General features: G+C 33.7%; 1 protein-coding gene across 12 annotated transcripts in view; it reads right to left on the bottom strand.

Moving 5' to 3' along the window:
- Positions 1-20,515, bottom strand: part of BMPR1B (bone morphogenetic protein receptor type 1B) — a 247,075-nt gene that overhangs the window by 43,847 nt on the left and 182,713 nt on the right. For 11 of the 12 annotated variants that reach the window (XM_015588483.2, XM_025046011.1, XM_015588490.2 and 8 more), the window contains one exon: positions 5,601-5,760. In XM_015588483.2, the coding sequence (XP_015443969.1) occupies positions 5,601-5,760 (160 nt within the window). Of the gene's footprint in view, positions 1-5,600; positions 5,761-17,325; positions 17,511-20,515 lie in introns of those variants that run through there. The other variant, XM_006910742.3, reaches the window with a different exon arrangement.

The following is a 20,515-nucleotide window of genomic DNA, read 5'->3' as shown; positions in this document are numbered from 1 at the left end:
TATATGGCTACTACCATTCCCCTTCTCTGGCTTTTCCTCTAAGAGGTCATAGTCCTGGGGAAAGGTGAAGTTACGACCTTAATGATAAAGTTACAATGTGAAAAATGCTTTTTTATTACTTTATCCTCAAGAATATGTAGCTATCATACATCCTCTTCTGGCAGCCATGCTAAGTGATTTAGCATTTTGTTCATTTTTTTAGATGAGGTATGAATATTTTTGAATTTGTCTCAATTTTTATATTCATCAAGCATTTGTATATTCTCACCCCCACCACCCTGTGCAGGTACTCTCACTACCTCTCACCTAGACTGCTCCAAGAATCTTCTAGTAGAACTCCCCCATCCTCTCTCTGTACTCTACCTGTTCTGTACAGCACTGCCTGATAAATCTTAATATTTTTCTTCTCTTCTCAAATATATCTAATGGTTCTCTATGTATAACTTTAAAGAGCCCTACACTACTCACTTTCTATTAAGTCTAACGACAAATGAGCCCATTTCACATTCTCATTTATGACTAACGAGAGGCACAAAAGGAGTTATTACTTGTAAAAGCCTTCAGAAGCAAATTTGAAATCACAGCCTCTTCCAACTAAATTTCAAGTACTAATGCAGGACTCACCATTCTTGTAAGTGCAATGGTTTGAACTTGACATCTTCTACTGAAAAAAATGTTCAATATTCAGATGGCCTGGGCAACAGTGGAATAAACTAGATGCAGTGGAAGATGTACAAACAAGTAAGAACGATGTGTACCCTGAGACCTCGAGTCTGGAGCACCTGTCTGAAAACTCACACCCCCAGTATTCAGCAAGAGGTTTAAAAGCCCTATATCAATACAAATTTTGTAAAAAGACTCACAGACCCTAAGTGTTTCTCTCTACCTTCTGTGACTCTTAAAAGTGCAGTCGGAGACTTATTTAATTCCTCATATAGGCAGCCTAGTGTCAACTGCACATCCTTCATGCCAATATCCAATGTGATTTATTATACTTATAAACCCTAAATATTGCCTAGGCAGGAGAATTCCTGGTCAAAAACCAAACAAGATAAATTAGAAAGTACTTACAATTATCTCTGGAAAGAGTAACAAATAATTATTTAGAAATGGATAGACTTGTGTGAGGGAGGGGAAGAGCCTGAGAGAGGTGATGAGACAAAAATGACTACCACAGACCAAGTCAAGTAAGACAAGGAAAGATAGATAAAGTGGGACCGGGTAATACAGAGTAAAAAATAAGCAAACAAGGCTGAGATTACACTTGATAGGACAGGAAAATAAGGCAGAACATTGGCATGGTGAAAGTCATGTAAAAAGAGGGATTCAAGGAGACTTGACCATGTTCCGGGCTTGTAGTGATAGCCTGCAGGAACCGAATCTGGAACTGGAATGGGAAAAATTAACGGTGCAAAGTACTGCCCCGAAAGATATTTAGAAGATAGATATTATCTTGGGAGAGATAGGACAATGGCATCACCCCTTACTTTGAATTACAAATACTAAAAAAGGCTCTAACACTGCATTCAGCATGACATATTTGCCCTTCATCCTCTAATATGCATGCCGCTATTTCTGCACCAGATAGGAAACGAGGCCAAGTATGACTTTGGCCTTGTTGTTGGCTGGTAAGGTGATTGATGGTACTCAGGAAGAGTTTAAAAACCCTCTAAAGTTTGCACATGGTCTCTGATATATTATGTTGGATTTCAGAATGTCTTTTAAGCATGATGCACTCTTGATTTGTCTCCAGGAAAGTGGGAGTGGTAATGAGCATGAGGTTTACCTAGAACCCCCAGCTTGGCTAAAATCTACTTAGTACAAGGCCTCAGGCAAGACGGCTTAGACTGGCCCTTATCTAAACCTCTAGCAAGCACACCTTTGTCTTCAGAACTGTTTACCTCAGAGTGCAAGATTGAGTGCAGTATTAAGCAAAGTGTGTCCACTTGAAGGTCAGCAAGCTGCCTGTTACTGGTCTGTGAAGAGGTTCATACAGAAATCAAAATTTGTATAGCAGTAAATTTAGCTCTGTTGAACCTAAATAATGGAAAATAGAAAAAATGGAACAGTAATTTGTAAGTATTTTAAAATTTGTTTTTCTAAGTAGCTTATAATTCATTTTCATTGTACTTTAGAAAAGTGTCAGTGTACAACTTATTGTGGGGGAGCTTATCTTACAACTGAGATACCTTGAGAAGTACTGATTTGGAGGTCAACAAGCATGGGGCTCACAGAAAGGGAGGCAGAAACGCCTGGATTTATTCTAGGTCTTATGGCACAGGAACAGAAGCAGCCCCTGTGAGTCATCCATGATGGATCTCAGTGCACAGGAGACTCAGCTGGAGTCAATACCACATTAACAAAATGGATGTGCATTTTATCCAAGTGAATATTTGCTCCCTTGAGAACCAGTGTCAGGGGTTGCCTGATGGTTAAGGATTCAGAACTTTGGAATTTGGGCCATGATTTTTTTCATCATATTGGCATGAACAGTGACCTAGTGAAAATTACCAAACCCCTCAGAGCCTCAGATTTCTCACCTAAAATATAGATAATGTTACATTCTTTATAGGAATGCTGTGATGATTAAAGATAGGTGAAAGTAAACATGCCAGTTTTTATAAAAAGCTCAATAAATATTAGTCTTTCTATTCGAGTCAATAAGTTAACTGATTCATGTTGACTGTCATTGTACACTTGTTTCTTTGAGGGGTTCCATTTTTATTACTATTTTTGTTTTGGTTGTATTTTTGTTTTCTTTTTCTTTGCTTCATAAATCAAAAATTGGAAACCATATAATTCACAACCCATTCCAATCTGGCTTCCATCTCTACTTCCACATTAAATATTTCTAAACTACAGTTATTAAGGTCAATACATATGATTGCTATATTTCAGTTCTTATCCTATTTAACCTCTAATGGCATCCCAAACAGTCAACCTTACTTCCTCTTTCTACAAACTTGGCTTCAATGACACTGCTTTACTGCTAATTCTGAGTCTCCTGGGGAGAGCCTCCCTTACCTAAGCATTAAATGTCTCAAAGCTTAGTCCTACTCTGGTAGATTAGATTGTTTTATTATTATTCAATTTGTCATGCCCCACCCAAGCCACAGTTTCTCCTTGGCTTTGAGCTTGACTATGACTCTTGATTTGGTAAACAGAATGTTAGAGGACATGACACAGAAGCTTTAAGAGGTTGCTCCCTCACACTCAATGCGTGAAAGAGTATGCCCTGGGTAGCTGCTGGTCCAAGAAGAATGAAGACACATAGAGCAGGCCTAAACTCGAGAGATAGCTTGAAGCCAAACCCACCCAATCCAGCAGAGACCAACACAGCTACAGCCCACTTGTAGACCCAGGAATAAAATATAAATAAATGCCTTTAATTCTAAGTCACTGTGATTTTGAGATTGTCTGTTTCACAATAAAAACTAACTGATGTTCTTCTCACTCTGTACTCTCCCCGCGACCTCTTATCTGAGCCCCAAATGTATATCCTATTGACTATTCTTTGATATCACCATTTGAATGTATCCAAAGTCTTAAACTCAGCATGTCCAAATTGGAACTTGATCTTCTGTCCTCCTTTATTAAAAAACTTTTATTTTATTAAAAAACAGAATACATTATACATCTAAATGTACACTATACATCTAAATGTACATCCAGAATCTTGTGAAGACTCTCTTGGTTCCCTCTCATACCCAATTCATCAACACAAAACTTTCCTTCTAAGTATTTATTTCTCTAATTTCTCTAATGCAATCCAATTCTCTTCTGCACTAGCACTGCCCTAGTCCAAAATCATTTTCTCTTATATGAATTGACTTTTCAATTTCTCTTTCCTAGCTGTCTCTAATATATTCAATATTTTGCAACAAAGAAAATTTTTCAATAAAGTGTTCTAATTTGATCACATTAATCTCTACTGCTATTCCTGCTTAAACACCCCCTTTGATGGCTTCCCAGTGCTCCTAGAAATAAGACCAACATTCGTAATATAGGCCATAAGTAATCTTTCCTTGATCTCTAGGCTTAACTCTTTCCACAGCTCCTCCTATACCCTGTACCCTAGGAAAACCAGTCTTCTTTGAACTCGCCAAGCTTTTCCTTCCCACTACAGAGAATTTACATTACAGTTAACCCTGACAAAACACTTTCTTCCAAATCAGCTTAGGATACTTCAATGGCCTGTAAGGAAAATAGGACAAAATATTTGAAACTGGATAATTCTGGAAAGCCTGAACACATGATCACCAGAACTGTGGCTCAAATGACACACAGAGATTTATTCTTAATTACTGCAGACTCAGACAAAATAGTAAACTACCCCTCTAATACGCTTCCTCCTGCTAACTTTCTTCAGGAAACTTTGTAAAATTCCTGATACTTTCTCTATTTACTACAAAATGTTTCCCAGAAAATACTGTCCGATCTTTAGAATCATTTTACCTTCAGGACTCAGTGACTCCAACCTCGTTCTATCATATAAGAGCCAAGTTCTGAGACCTTTCTGGGTCCTGAATCCCTTATGTCTAAAGGTAAGAAATAAGCATTTCCTACAATGCTGAGCTGTTTTACTGATTAAATGAGATCTAAATTTATTAATACACCTAACTTTCCTGTGTCATTCCGTTAGTATATATTTCTTAGGCTATATATTTCATGATAGACTGGTAAACTCAGATTGTACTTCAAAGGAAGCTTTGAACAAAAAAACAAAACAAAAAAGTTTTTAGAAAGAAAAAAAAAAGCATTCAACTCATCTTCATGCTCCTTCCTGGATAATGAGGCCCCAAATGGCTACCCAGATACTCTGCCTGGACTTCAAACCTGGCAGCCCATCTCCCTGTTTGGGTCCATTACCCTTCTTGAAGCTGATTCTGCTTCTCTAATATTTTAACTTCTGACACATGCACTTGTTTGGTCAAATCAGCCACTTCTCCCTGGGCACGCCCTGGCCTCATTAGTCTATGTCTCTGTTGTCCTTGTCCTGAGGAGTAAAAGTCAATAATAGTGACCAGCAAAATGGATGTTGCTACATGAAGATGCATAAAGAAGAAAGAGGCAAATAGTCCAGTTTCAAATATTAGACAGTATCTATACAACATGATAATCTACTAAGGAGCTTATTCTTTAGGACTTTGACAATGTCTTTCCCATCGTCTGGACTCACATAAGCTCTCTTACCACACTGCTTCCCAGAGTCAGTTTATAAATATTCCTAGCATCTTAGGTGTCCTTTCCAAAATACGAATAGCATCAGTATGATAAATGGTTTGAAAAAAAACCCTGATACTCTCTGCTGCTGAATTTATTTTGGAGACAAGGTCTTTTGAAAGAAAATAACTGGTTTTTGCTCCAGGACATGGGATCAGTACTCTATGTTAGTGAATGTGTGGTGTTTGTAAGGAGGAAGAAGAATCTCAGAGAACCATTCAGGGCAAAATGCAACACAATACAGGCACAGCTCTGAGAGGGAGTGGGGTTAGGCACTGTTCCCCAAAATGTGCTCTTGGAAGCAATAGCCTGCAATGCTTTAGTCCAAAAAGTATGACTTCCTGTTAAAACTAGGTTTAAATAATTATATGACCAACCTGCAAATATTGTTGACCGAATCTTCTGGACAATGATGGTGGCATTTACAACGCAAGATCTTTGGGCGAGGTGTGGGGGCTGTACTCTCACCATCCTCTTTCTTGGTGCCCACATTTAATTTTCCTGAACTTCGCAAAAGCATGTTATCAAGGAATTTTGCTGAAAAGAAGAAAGAGTAAGAGTGTAAGTATATGTGGGAGAGCCCAGCCAAAGTCTTTTGTCCAAAGAATAATGTGACATCAAATAAAATATTAAGTATTCATGATAATTAAAGATTTAAACATAAAACAGATATTCTGTTTGTTTCTGAAACTAAAAATTATGCTTTCTATAACAAGTAGATTACATAATTATAGATAACAAATATAACTATATGTCTCACATAGAATACAGAAGTTCTCATAATCCTTTCAGGATAGTATTTATACATTATAATACTTGTATTTGATTGAGTGCATGGAGGTCAATAAGACATTATTATATAGATTATCTCTACACCGTATGGGAATATGTGGGTAAATATTATTCTCATTTTCAGATGAGAAAATTAAGACTCGAAGTTTAAGTGATTTTACACAGCTAATAAATCATGAAGCCAGCATTTAAACCCAGATTGTTTGTGTCCTAAAACTCTCTTCACAGCAGTCTCTTTACTTTAGGAGTCTCTTTACTTGAGATGTATATATTTTTAAAGAAATTATGAGAAATCTTTAATCTGAAAAATTACATAGGAAGATGAAAACTTAGTTATAACTAAGACGTATTTCAAAAGATACATCTTCCCCATCAGCTTTTGCATGTGAAAGTGCCTACCTATATTAGTGACAGTTCTGCATCTTTGATGAAACACACTATAGAATATGATCTCTATAGCTTCATTATTTACCAGTTGGTCGGCCTCAGATAACTTTAGAAATAATCTCATTAGGTCTCATTTCCTTACTCTTAAAATGGAGATAATAAAAGCACCTACCTCATGTCAAAACCTTAGAATGTATATGTTACATAGTAATATTTGATAAATACTAGCTAATATTATTACAAGAATATTTTTTTTTACATTTTAAATAATAAGACAATGTTTCATTAAAATAGGTTGATATATCACTGAGTTTTCATATTTTCCTTCTTTACCACTACTTTTGGATAGTACCTATACTCGAGAAGGGGGCATGCATGAATTGATACCTATTATGTTTCCAGGCATTGGAATAAAATCTCTCACACAGGCTATGTCACTGCACAAATTGTCACCCAGAGCACTGTTTGATTTAAAATCTCTCAAAACACATCCAGCTTGCCTATAATTAGATCAAAATTTCAACAAAAATATTATTTAAAAGATTGTTAGGCTAAAAAATGAAATTCTAAGTCAAAGTGCAATGTACAGTATAGATGTGTACAATGTGCATGTGTTACTTTTTAAAACAGCAAATAGATGCCTCTAGCCATTGGTTACATCTGACAATGAGAAATTTAGAAAAAGATCTGTGATTTTTTTCCTGATTTTCTGTATGGTAAGCTAATTAGATGAATTCTCATTCTCAATATTACTAACTTTATAACCTGAATTACCGAAAAGTAACACAAAGTGGTGAAAATAAGATATTTAAAACTTATTATATCCTGCTTCCCTCCATACCAGACCCCATCTCTTTGAAGTTTTAAATAAAATAATAAAACTCATTTATTATGCATATGTTTACTTAGCAAATACGTATTAGCTGTCTACCCTGTTCCAGACACAGCCTGTACGTAGGATGAACTAAAAGTACACAGAATTTATCACTTGGTAGGAAAAGTTATTAAATAAAATATTTATACAGAATGGTCTACATTATAAAGCAAATATCTCATACTGTTGGAAATAAGGTGTCACTTTGTAAGAAACATTTTAAAAGAGTCATGATTTTCTCACATTTCAAATTTATATAAATTACAGAATTACATAAAATTCAGCTATAAGAAGGTTCTTTGCAATATTGCTTATAACAATCCACATTTAAAACAATAGGAGATAAATTAGATCTCTAAACTGAGATTCCTATGTGGCCATTAAAATGTTGAGGTGGAAATACATTTATTTATAAGAAAGAACATTAAAATATAATTTTTGTTGAACAGAGTAGATTTCCAAGGTATTTTTATTGTAAAATATCATACAATAATAGGAAAAGAGGCTAAAAGATGAACCTATAATATAAAATAGATTGAGAAAAGACACTAGCAGTAAAAACCTAGAAAGCAGAAGGACGTTCAGAAACTGACTTAACAAAACCAAGAATGCTGATCCTAAGCCAAAGGTGGGGAGAAGCCAAAAAGCAAAATAATTTTACCACTCAACCCCCAAAAGGCCCCAGAGTAGTACCACAAGTTACTTTTAGAAGTGAGAGTGAAGGGAGTATTGAAAACAGGAGGCTTAAATCTATCTTAGAAGTCACAAGAGCTTCAGCTAAACTTTCTCAGTCCCTATGGGTGAGTAAACCTTCATTCTCCACCTCTGCAGAAGACTAGAAGGGTAAATCTGATATACACAGCATTGAGATGCCATCCCTACTTTCTCGTTTTACCATCAAGGTGAGGGACTACGGGAAACCAAGCATAGAGGCAGGCAAGAGTACCACAAACACTCAGTGAACATTTACTGCAAACACACAGTGAACATTTACACTGGGTGTTGACTCCTTCCATCCTCCCCACCTACATGGTTTCCAGAACTCAATATAGTCTGGCTTATGCTTTCCTTATTCAGGTATCTGACCAGGTCATGAACAAGCAGAATATCTAAAGGCAGGGAAACTGGGAATTTCTCAGTGAAACAGTCCTGTGACATTATCCTACAGTGAGGCCCACTGGTGAGAAGATCTACCCAGAATTCTCAATCAGCTTTCATAGTGCTTCTTTCTCTTACACATAAGCGACTAATTCAGGGTCATTAGATAAATGAAGAAAGCCTTAAACATCAAAAGCTGAGAACAAAACAAATACACAGACAAAAGCCCCTTGAAAGCAAATAAAAACTTACAAACTATTACTAATACTCTCAGCTTTGTAAAAAATATATTACATCAATGAAATAGGAACATGTTGCTATAAGAAGGGAATAACAAGAAAATCTAAATATATGATTGCATAAGTGACAATCTCAGTAGGTGAGGTGAAAGATAAAGATTAGGAAATCTCCCAAAATGTAGAAACAGAGATGAAAAACTTACGTAAATTAAAACATCAATCCAGAAAATTTAACAACTGAATAATAATAGTTCTAGAAAGAGAGACTTGAGAAAATAGAGGGGATGAAATCATCAAATAAATAAATCATGCAAGATTCCCATAACTGAAAATCCTGATCTTCTTAGTTTGAAAGGACCTATAGAGGATATGAATACACTCACACCAAGGTATGCTATGTAAAATTTTATAAGACAGCAAAGGAGAGTTTAAGTTTAGAGCAAGAGTGAGAGAGAAATTAATACCTGGGAAAATTATAAATCGAACATGAGGGCAGGAAAAAAGCATTTTAGGTTTTTTAAGGTCTCAAAAGTTTACCTCCATGTACATTTCTCAGAAAGTTATTCAAAGAGATGCTCCGCTCAAATGAAGGTATAAATAAGAGAACAGAATATATTCCTGCTACTAGGAGACCCAACCCAAGAGAAAAGTGAACATACTCTCAAGATAATGGTAAAAGGGCATCAATAAGATGAGAACTATGCACTGGACCTAAGGGATAACCAGACCTAACTGAAAGATTCCAGAAGCGATATCTCCAAAAAGTGGAAATTATGAGAATAACTCATATATTTTCAATTTAAACTGAGAATTCAGAAACGAATTTGTGGTGGGAACATAGGAAACCAAGAAAACAAATAACATTTTAACTGCTAATATATATATATAAGATGGAGGACAGAAATATGTGTGTATACAGTGAGGGTGAAGGTCATAAAAGAAAGCTAAATCCTTACCTTCAACAGTGGGAAGTCAAAAGTGATGGCTAACATTGAATAATCAAGAGGTAGCAGTACAATTATTTCTTTAGAAATATGAAAGAAAACTCAAAAAGAAAGAACGTAAAGTGGTGTAGATGTAGTTGCAACTGGAGAGATGAGTTGGGAGAATGCTTTTTTTAAAAGCCTCTTTAAACTATGTTAAAACAAAAAATAGCAAGATTTAAAATAATATATTTCATATGATGATCCCACTGTAGCTTGTGTGTGCATGTGTGTGTGTAAGAGATAAATGTGTAGAAGGAGTCACACCTATATGGATATTGATAAAATATATAAAGATTCTACTTCCAGTAGGAAAATATAATTATCTCTCAGGGATTATGAGTTTTGAATTTTGAATCGCGAAATGTTCAGTTTACATTCACAAGGGCCATAATTCCTGTTTCTACGTCAGCATGGACCTACAGAGTAGTAACATAATAGTTGGAGCTATTTAAAAACATTTGCAAATTCCTTCTTAGTTTAAACAGAGAAGTAATTAGTCTCATATTCTGGTGTGGAATAAAGAATATCAGTGAACAAAGAACTAGGAAATAAAAAATATATATAGCCAAGAAAAAGGAACTTCCCTAGCCAGTCTTCATTATGGGATTCACCACTAGACCAATAAACAGGGTGTGGTATTAACACCAAATCCACTTTTGGTTACAACAGTTTGTGTGGTATGTACATGTGCTTAAAAGTGTGGTAAATCTACACACCTCGTTCTATATTGCAAGTTATCAACAATCTATTTCCTGGTATTTTGTAGGACATTCTAAGTTCACTACTTCAGTTATTATTAAGAAAAGATACCTGAATCTGGTAGCTCCAAGCAATCTACATAGTCAAATCCTGGCTCTCAAACACTGGAGAAATCAAGAGCAAGCCATTCTTTCTATAAAGATTGTGCACATGAAATATTGTTGCATAATCTTTTAAAAATTACTTAATACTTTAATATGTAGTTGAAATATATATTATTTTACCAGAAACATATTCACAAAAACAAAAAGCTAAGAAAAGCATGGCTAGCTCACAACTGAGACACGATTTCTATAAACTGAGTTAGATGACATCCTGAATAAGCACGTAAGGTTGCCTTAAGACAATGTGGCCTAAAAAAGTAAAAGTAGTGAGATTAAAAAAAAAAATGATTGCTTTTAATTGGCATTATTAAATAAGTGGATGATTAAATGCAAATTTGAGACACTGTGGAAAGTTCTTCACTTGCTTTTGCCGAAATAAGCAAATCAAGGGAATATCTTATGTAAAGTGTGCAACCATACTTAGGAGTCAATTAACCTATGTGTATTTAATTCTTTGTGAAATGAAAATCATTATCACACAATTCACAACATTTTCAATCACCAGATAAAAGTAAAGTAATTAAGTGATAATTTGGACATTACCAGACAAAGAGGAAGAAAAGCAGAAGCAGCAGAATAAAACAATCTGATAGACTCACCTTAAAAGCTAAGAATACCGTTAAAAAGAAAGACTATAAGATCTTATTGAGGGCTAGTCTACATTTGAGAAAAAGGGCCAGTGAGAAACTGGACTGTTTTATCTACTGTTATAATGATGAAAAGGGATTTATAAAAGGATCACTTTAATATAAAGTCATACTAAATTTGTACAAAATTCAGCCCCACACAAGCAAGGCATTTTGGATCAAAAACAAGACAGAATATATTAGCTAAAGCATGAAGAAAGGCAATTACATGCATATACAAAAAATAATCATTTTATGAAAACATGAATTTAGCCAGATAATAATGATACTGAAATAAGAGCTAGAAGGAAAGACAAAGATATGTATCTATGATAAATATGAACATCCAGATGAAGAGTAGAGCAGCAATAATGAAGATATAACCCACATATCAGTTGTCTAATTAATGTCTAATGTCTAATTATCACAATGTGTTTTTCACATTTTATTATATTTTTAGTATTTGAAACAAGAGAAAGGAATAATTTAAAATATAATCAAGTTAGATTTAGTCAGCTCATTCAAAAATGTAAAATTTTTAGATATGTGACTTGATTTTGTGTTAAATTTTATATGAAAGAAGCCTAATCATTGAAAGCAATTGGAAGATGACTATTAAAGAAACATTAAGTATAATTTAGTATACTGAATTTTTTAAATCAATAAGTGAAATCTTTAAAAGAAAATTTTCCACCAAGGAAAGCTAAATAGTGAATGGTTTCTACTTAATTAACTTAAAAAGAATTTCAACAAAATTGTTTCTTCCCAATAGCATTCTAGGCAATTATGGCTTTTTAAATGTTTAACAATACAATTATAAATAAACCTGACAGAAAAATGTAAGGAAAAAAAGATTGAGAAAAGTCAGACTGTCTAGAAATTTCTTAGGAATAACTACTACACCAAATAAATCACTCTTTAGGAACCCATTCCATATTTCAGTTCCCTTCCTCTTTCCTACACTCCCTTCTCTCTCTCTCTCTCTCTCCCTCCTTCCCACTCTCCCTCTTTCCTTGTGTGTTTCTCTCTCCCACTCCTCTCCCCCAACTCCCTCCCCAATTTGAGCTTAATAGTTTGAACCCAGACTTTAGATGCTGCTGGGTTAGTTTAGCTGGTTGTATTATAGTTATACCAGGAAGTGAACTATCCAAATTACCAAGATAACAAAAGGTAGGGCATGTGGAAGCCAATCTAAAATTAGGTCTCATTTTTTCACAGAACCACTAGATTTAAGGGAACAAATGGACCAGAAAATCACTTCTAAACCTGTGGGGTGTGTCTGTGTGTGTGTGTGTGTGTGTGTGTGCTCTTAATGAACCACAACTAAATTATATTTCTTATGATTTTCATATATGAGTTAGATTTATAGATTTCCAGGCAAATTAATCAAACTTCATAAAATAACCTTATGATCGTCATGCAATAATATGACTTCCAATCAATTATAAAGGTTAAATAGAGTTATTTTCCTTGACTATCTTGAATATCTTTTATTGGATACATATTATACTCATATACATGTTTTCAACTATTTTGTATATATTTGTATATAGTTATATACAAGTTTTCTATGGCATCTCTTCTATAAGTTAGGAAGTAAGGCAGAGTTTCTTTAAACTACTTATTTCAAACTAGTGGACAATTATTAGCTGGAAGCCTGGTATAAACACAATAAAATGTATATATGTATATACTTAATAAATGAGTTTATTTTTAAAACATTTCTATATTTTTATATTATGGACTCTTCTGTATGGTTTTTACAGAAAAATGGAACAAGGTTATTACACAAAAATCAGAAAACACAAAACAAAAGTAAAATGTAAAAAAATTTTTATAATAGTAATAAAACTCAGCAACAAATAAATTTTAATTTCTATATTCATCTATTACATCATAAAATACGTTTTAGCTATATTAAATTTTAATTATGTTTTTCTCAGTAACATTTTTATCATTTCAAAAATACCATGAATAAACATTTTAAGTTTTTGATACAAAAGATTGTTTTATATGTCATAGTGAAGAAATATCAGAATCCACTGCCACATTAAAATATGTAGAGAACAATCTTTATGAACAACAGAGGTAATTCAATACATTACACAGTATGCTTAGAAATGAATTTGAGTCTTCAAAATTCATTGAAAAATGACATGATTATTTTGTGCCACAGGATCTACTAGTAATCGATTTGCCTTTCTTCATTTTCCTTTTTACTTTTTTTAACTCTCTGAATACCTCAAGAATTAACAAAATTTTGAGTGTCTTCCCTGTTCTATCCCCTCTACACCAGAGGGCAGGCAAGGAGCAAGAAGAGAAATTGAAACTTTTATCACATTCATTTGCACTTAAGTATTTTGGGCAAAAAGAGTAGTGGAAGAAATTTCCGAAGTACTGAACTGGCCAGCAATGCTTTGGGAATGATCCATTCTAACCCAATTCATATTGTTATGAAAATAAATAATGTGAATCAATACCCATTTCCTTTGTCAACCAAAACTGGTTTAAGTATATTGCTTAAAAACAAAAGTCTATAATACACAGGAATAAAACTTGAATCAGACCTTTTAAACAATATTAATTTTTCAAATAACTTCTAGTTATCTTAAATAGTGGGTTTAATAACTTTTATTTTTATCATTTAAACCTTGAATCACTTAACTCAGTTTAATGATTTAATTTACTGTCTATTAAGTTTACTTAGTTTTCATTGCCTATCCCTCTTTCATTTTACTAAGACATTTTGAAATAAATTTGCTATGTTGTTTCCAACAAAAACTTAGAAAATATATATATGAACAACCTGAAACCCAGTGATTAATAAAAAGTTGGGATACGTGCCTAATTATTTTGAAAAGTAACAAAATATAAATAGAATTCTGAATCAAAAATACCAAAGCAAAATCACATGTATTATAAAAATAGATTTTCTATTATCAATTGTGAGGTTGTTACCTGCACAGGAATCTTTCTCCTTCAAGAGTCTCAGGAGTTAGAGGAGAGAGGGATAAGGGAAGGTGCTTGTGGGCATATTATGGATGGAGATAAAATATCAGGTGAGAAACCAATATTGAGTATGATCACCGAGCAGTGGACCCAGGCTTGACCAGGATAAAGGGTAGAAGAGACAAAACAGTTCAAATCTCAGTTCAGCTACTACTTTGCTCTGTGGCCTTAGCAAGTCACTTAACTTTCCTTACAGAGGATGTGGAGAGTGGCAGCAATCACCGGTTTGCTGTGAGAACTGGGTAAAACAGGCCAAGTGAAGCACCTACCACAGTTCCTTGCACATGATGAGAGTGAATAACAGTAAATTGTTGTTTCCTGTGCTACTGAAGCTTATCATTCAATTTTTTGTTTTAGTTTTCATTCTTTAGATTTTTCTATTTTCCTATCTTATTTTTTGTGTGTCCTTTTGGTCCCCACTCCTTCCTCTTTTATATGTTTCTACTTCTTTTCCTTTTCTTCTTTCCTTCGTCCTGATTCTCTTTTCCTCTTCAATTTCCTTTTTTATTGCATTTTACTTTCTTTTACTTTCCCTTTTTTTCTAGATTCATCACTAGGTATCTATGAAAATAAAGAGCCTTTTGGTATAAGAAACATTGAAAGTTTATTCAAGGCTGACTATTGTTATTAATTGTCTTTTTTCCTGTGGTATATTCATTTATTTAGCAACTAATCATTAAACCTATTCCATCTACATAACACAATGGCCTAGAGCAGCTGACACACCCTCAGTAAAATAACAGTCTTGCTAGTGAGATAAATCGTCTACACGTGGAACATGGTGAGACAAATCAACTACATGCGGAAAACCAAAAGCAGTATTTGAAAACAATAAAATAGATGTCATAATGCCACATATAATTATCGAAAATAAGTATGTCCTAGGTAGGAGCACATGGGAAGAAAGATTACTATGGGTAGCAGTTATCAACCGCAATCTTTTATGAAACGCAAAAGCCCCCAAAACAAGGAGATATTCCAATTCATTGTTGACACTACTGAGTAGGTTAAGAAAAATACAGTTTGTCTTAAAATGTTGGAGATGTACTGGCTCCATGGAAACTGGGGCTTTTATCATAAAATATTTCTACATGTTTCTATTTACCGACAATTGTTTCTCTTTTCACCACACTCACATATCCACATTACCACATTGCTCAGGTTCTGCAGAATAATCATGTTTTCAACATTTTATATCATAAAAGCCCTACCAAAAGACCACTAAAACACCTGGATAAAAACTGAGAGCTTCAATCATTCAAGTGTTTTATTGTATGGGATACTAGATTATGACTTGAGCAAATCATGAAAAGATTAAATATTACATAAATGTAAACAGACAACATGTACATTTGTATTTATTTTATAAGTAACTAACACAGAGTTATGAAGCTGCGTAAGCATAATAATTGATTATGATAGCAAATATATGTTCTTTAGACATCTATACTCTTTAAAGGTGAAACAGCAGTTAGCCTTTCTCTCAGATTTTAATATCCTTTTGAATCTGAAGGAACTCAAGCAAAATGTTCAAATAAATTAAAAATCTTTGAAAATACTCTAAACACAACATGGGTATACATGGTTTAATAAAAGCATCAATATAATAAGAAATAAAGAACTTGACGAGCAAGTAGCCACGATGTTTAAAGATAATTTAACATCAAACTGAATCTACATCCATAAAATAGCATTATCATAGCTGACAGAATGATTAAAAAATTAAAAATATCTCTGTACTTTAAAATATTTAATGTGTTTGTTTAAATCCACATTGTTGGAAAAGAAACTGAACCATGGTCTCTTTGACAATTATGTCAAAGAATCAACTAGGACTTGGCAGGCTGCCAAGCCAGGAGCTATGGTTTTATTCAGTGACATTTCTATCAATGCTCTGTTTCACAGAGTTCTGAAGCTAATCAAAGTAGATGTTCAACTTGCCTCCACACCAAAACTTACTCCGCAGCTTTGCAAAGCACTCCAAAGACAGCTTGATGTGTAAAACTACTTTGAACAGGCTCATATATGTAAAGAGAAGTAAAGCCAGACAGATCAGAAATCAAATCACCGTGTCCATGCTATTCTTTTTCCCCAAAGAGAAAATCTGGAAAGCATTTAGGATCTCTCTGGTTCTAATCCTTTCTGTATCCTCTAATTGGATAATTTTTAAAGGATACTTTAGTTAACGTGCATATTGACCTAAAAATGCAAATAGATTGTTATTTCAAATGTTTCCATATTTGAGGCATAAAATACATAGAATTTATACATAGTTTTAAAACAACTTAGAATATACTATTATCAACTATTATCATCACCTATGAGCTTAAAGGTCTATCTCTGATGAAATGATATAGAATAATGATAACTAGCAACAAATGAATTAAAACAAAAGCTGAATATTAGGAAGCCATTATAGAGTTTTAAGAAAAAAACTTTAAGCTAAATAAATAACCGTTCAAAACCTGCAGTGCTATCTACATGGCTTTGTTTATATTTATGTGTCATCCTTCATGGAAAAGTTTTTAAGATAGATACCAAAAATGACATGGATTACTAAAATATACTTGCCTTCATTTCTGGGTATACTTTACCTTGCTAAAACAATTTATAACCTTCTGATCAAAAGTAAATGACTTAGTAACTATTTTCAAAACATGCATTTGTTCTAATATTTAAATCATTACTTTATACTTAAAAATATTTTTGCATTTTAAAAACCATATCTGCAAGAAAACAACCTTGACTTTTATAATCTGTAAATTTAGAGTTATATGTTATAGGTAGGAGAAGAATTCACAAAGTCAAAAACTACAGATGATTAAATTATACCATAAGGACTTCACAGAATCACAGCACTTGATTTTAACCGAAAGTGCTGAAAACTTGCAGAGGCAAGCACACACACTCCAACACATATACAATACAAAAGTTATAACAATCTAAGTACACATTTTATTAGTCTAAAAGTAACCTAAATTATACACTAAGTTAAACAGCATTTCCCTGCTATGCTATTGTGCACAAAATTTTGACCACTGCCCCTGCATTGTTCTTCTTCACCCTCTACAAGACTAAGTTCTATCGTGTGTGTGTGTGTGTGTGTGTGTGTGTGCGCGCGCGCGTGCACGCACGCACACACCAGAATTGGCTTAACTGATCTTGTTTACATGTTCTAGAGGGGAAAAACAGCCTCTGTAAAGATATAAAGCTTCTCCCACTACTCACTTTTGATTTCTGTACGCTTGATAGATTGTTGCCGGGTTCCCTGGGATGAGACATGAGGAGGAGGCACAGAATTGCTAGGGTTTCCACTAAAAAGACCAGCACCGTAGGCAGGACTAATCCTGCACCTGTGATGTGTTATCCAGCAGTTAAGAAATGCAGTCCAGACTGTGGTTGCCTAATACAGCTCAGCTGTTTTTCTCAGTACTCCCTTTGATTATAAGCTGGCAAGAGAGATTATTCCGGTCAGGCATTGAGCTATGTTCAGGATACATGGCATATGCCAGTGGAAAGGTAAAAGAGAAAAGAAACCTTGGAATCAAAAAAATAAATAAAAGGAAAGAAAAGAAAAAGTCAGTGACCAAGGTGTACTATGTAACATTTCCAGATGGTTAAAAGCTGCTTCTGATTATATGCAAGGTAGAAAAATACATGACACTTAAATATCTAGAAATCTATTTTTATATTACCCTTTGACATTTAGAATGGTACTTCAACAAGCAATTCTTGTTTATTTAAAAATAAGCACAACTTCACAAATTGATCAGCTACATAAACATTTACAAATATTTCTTTAAAGAGGTTTACCTACACTGTCAAACTCCTTTTAAAATTTGGAAACTTTCAAAATGTTAGGAAAACTGAAAACCAAATGATTACCATTAAGTTTAGCTTTTTATTAAATCCACCATATCATTTAACTTGACTCATTAAAATTTGTTGTATAAAATTTGTATTTCAGACACATCTATCCTATTAACCATCTGTGGTTAAATCAGCATAAAATATTTATTTTAACCTAGCATAAAATTACTAGCAACTCTAAATTGATTTAAGAAATTTTTATCATATACAAGGCTGTCTAAAAAGCACTTTGGTTTAACAGAAATGAAGAAATGATCATTAAGCTCACGAACCTTAAAATCTAATTGGGAAAAGTGAAATAGAAATTACCTTTTTCTTGTTCTTTTCTCATAAAACGGCTGCTGACCATTCCCTCACACCAAAACTTTCACTCTATTTCCTTTCACACTCTCTATGAACACAAAACCATCTGTCTCCCAGGCTAGTATCCATGCCATTTCAAATAAATAATCTAAATTCTTATCCAAAAAACAGATACCCTTTCCTAACAGCAGATGGTTAAAAAACAACAAAAATCATTTCTATAAACAAAAATAGCTAAAATAAACTATATATTTCAAAATGTAAATATCACTTAAATGTATATATTAAAGAAAGTGTTTAATATCTCGTTATTTTTGTTTTCATTGATTAGATGCTAATAACCTGCTAAGCCAGTCTATAAAAATATTATTAGAAAAATTCTATATGCTATATATTAGGAGCAATAGAGTCAAAAGAAATTACTATGTCCATAAAAACATTTTCTCTCATCAGAATTTGACAAGTCTTATTGCTTTCCCATATATTCAAACATTCATACAGACATTAGCATTAGAGATAATACTACATTCAAAGTTCTAAGCAACACTCAAAGGCCAAATGCAAGAGGACCAAGATTTAAGAGGTATGCCACAAAACGTTATAGTAATATCCTCCCATTCCCATAATCTGGTTTGTGCACCCAAAGTAAAATAGGATAGCTTAATTGGATCCTGAATATGTATATGACTAGCAATATATAGACTCTTGATATTTTAAGGCAAAAAAATTTTTTCTAAAAATTATACCTAATTGGCCATGAAAATAGTGCTGAGAGACTCTGAACCACCATCTACTAAGTTTTGATTTATAGGGATAAGATTGCCAAAGGCAATCTTGCTGACTTTTGGGCAGAAACACTGAGGAAAGGTCTGAATTGTGACTGTTATTATAATGATTGTGTTATCTCAAATCTGGGTCTGGCACACTTTGGAACATTCTGGCCTGATGCTGCTCAAGCTGTCCCCTTTTTTTGATAAACAAATGGCTTCAGTTTTCAAAACGTTCTCTAAAAGCAATCTTATTTTTTTAATTTTAATAAAGCCTAGTAGACTCAGTGATCCAGGCTCTGAAAAGTTTTATTGATCTTACATTTAATGTTTCTTTATTTTCCTTATCCAATTTATACTTCGTTTATGCTAACAATGTACCCATCCATATTCTAAGGTCAAATGTTTCTTCCTCTTTTAATAATTATCAATTTGGGATCTCACAATAAACAAAAAACCTAAATCTAAGATGCTACATGAAAAATAATTAACTCATAAACCCTTTCTTCTGTATTTTGAGCCATGTCAATATAAGGCAGATGTATCTGTGTGTTATAGTTTTCCACTCAGAAATATTTTAATAAATTGTGTATATGATCCTAAATTTCAATATCAGAGTAAGAAAGTAAGAAATACATACTTGAATCATGTTCTATTTAAATAACCAAAGTGCTCTCAAGTAATAATAATAATAATATGGGACAAGGTTCAATGCTATCTTAAGTGGCCACCCCAGTTAGAAAGTTTTCCACATTCATAAAAAACAAAGGACATCAAACAAAATATTTTACCAAAATTTAAGAGTCGGTACTTCAAGTATTACGAAACCACTCTCCTCATTTACCTACAGAATGCCCTGTTGTCTACTTAAAAGCCCAGAAAAAAATTTGGCATAGGATGCAAGAACTATCATAATTTCATAAATTAGAGATTGGTAAAACTTGTCAGCTTTTGCTATTATGGTCATCAGGACTGCTGATGCTCATTAGCAGCAAAGTCTTATTGTTGTTTTTCTGTGCTATTTTGTTTTCCCTAAGGAAAGTAATATGAAAACTTCCTGGTGGCTCCTTTTCTTCATCATGAAGTCAAATATTTGACCAGAAAAAGATTATATTTGTGCTAATTATTAATTAGACAGGTAATCTGGAATCAAACAAATAACTCTAATAGCCATTTTCTAAAATTTTTTCACCCCAACCTTTAGAATACGGTACTTTGTGACAGCTTTTGCACATCCCAAAATCAAGGTAAAGGACATATTTCTCTTCCCATTTCATACCAATAAGGGGAGAAAAGCCTGGCCCAATAGGCACCATCCCAAACAGCCGCCCCTCTCCCCACCAACAATGCTAGCTCTTGCCTTTGAGTTCAGTGTCTCCTCACTAGCAAGAAAGTCTAAGCAGAGAGATCATTAGTTATGACATGTAGACGCTAGCAGATAATGTTGACTCACTTTAGGAACTATTAAACTATAAACA

The sequence above is a fragment of the Pteropus alecto genome, unplaced genomic scaffold, assembly GCF_000325575.1.
Source record: "Pteropus alecto unplaced genomic scaffold, ASM32557v1 scaffold63, whole genome shotgun sequence".
Classification (NCBI taxonomy): domain Eukaryota; kingdom Metazoa; phylum Chordata; class Mammalia; order Chiroptera; family Pteropodidae; genus Pteropus; species Pteropus alecto.
This window is presented reverse-complemented; position numbering and strand designations above follow the sequence as displayed.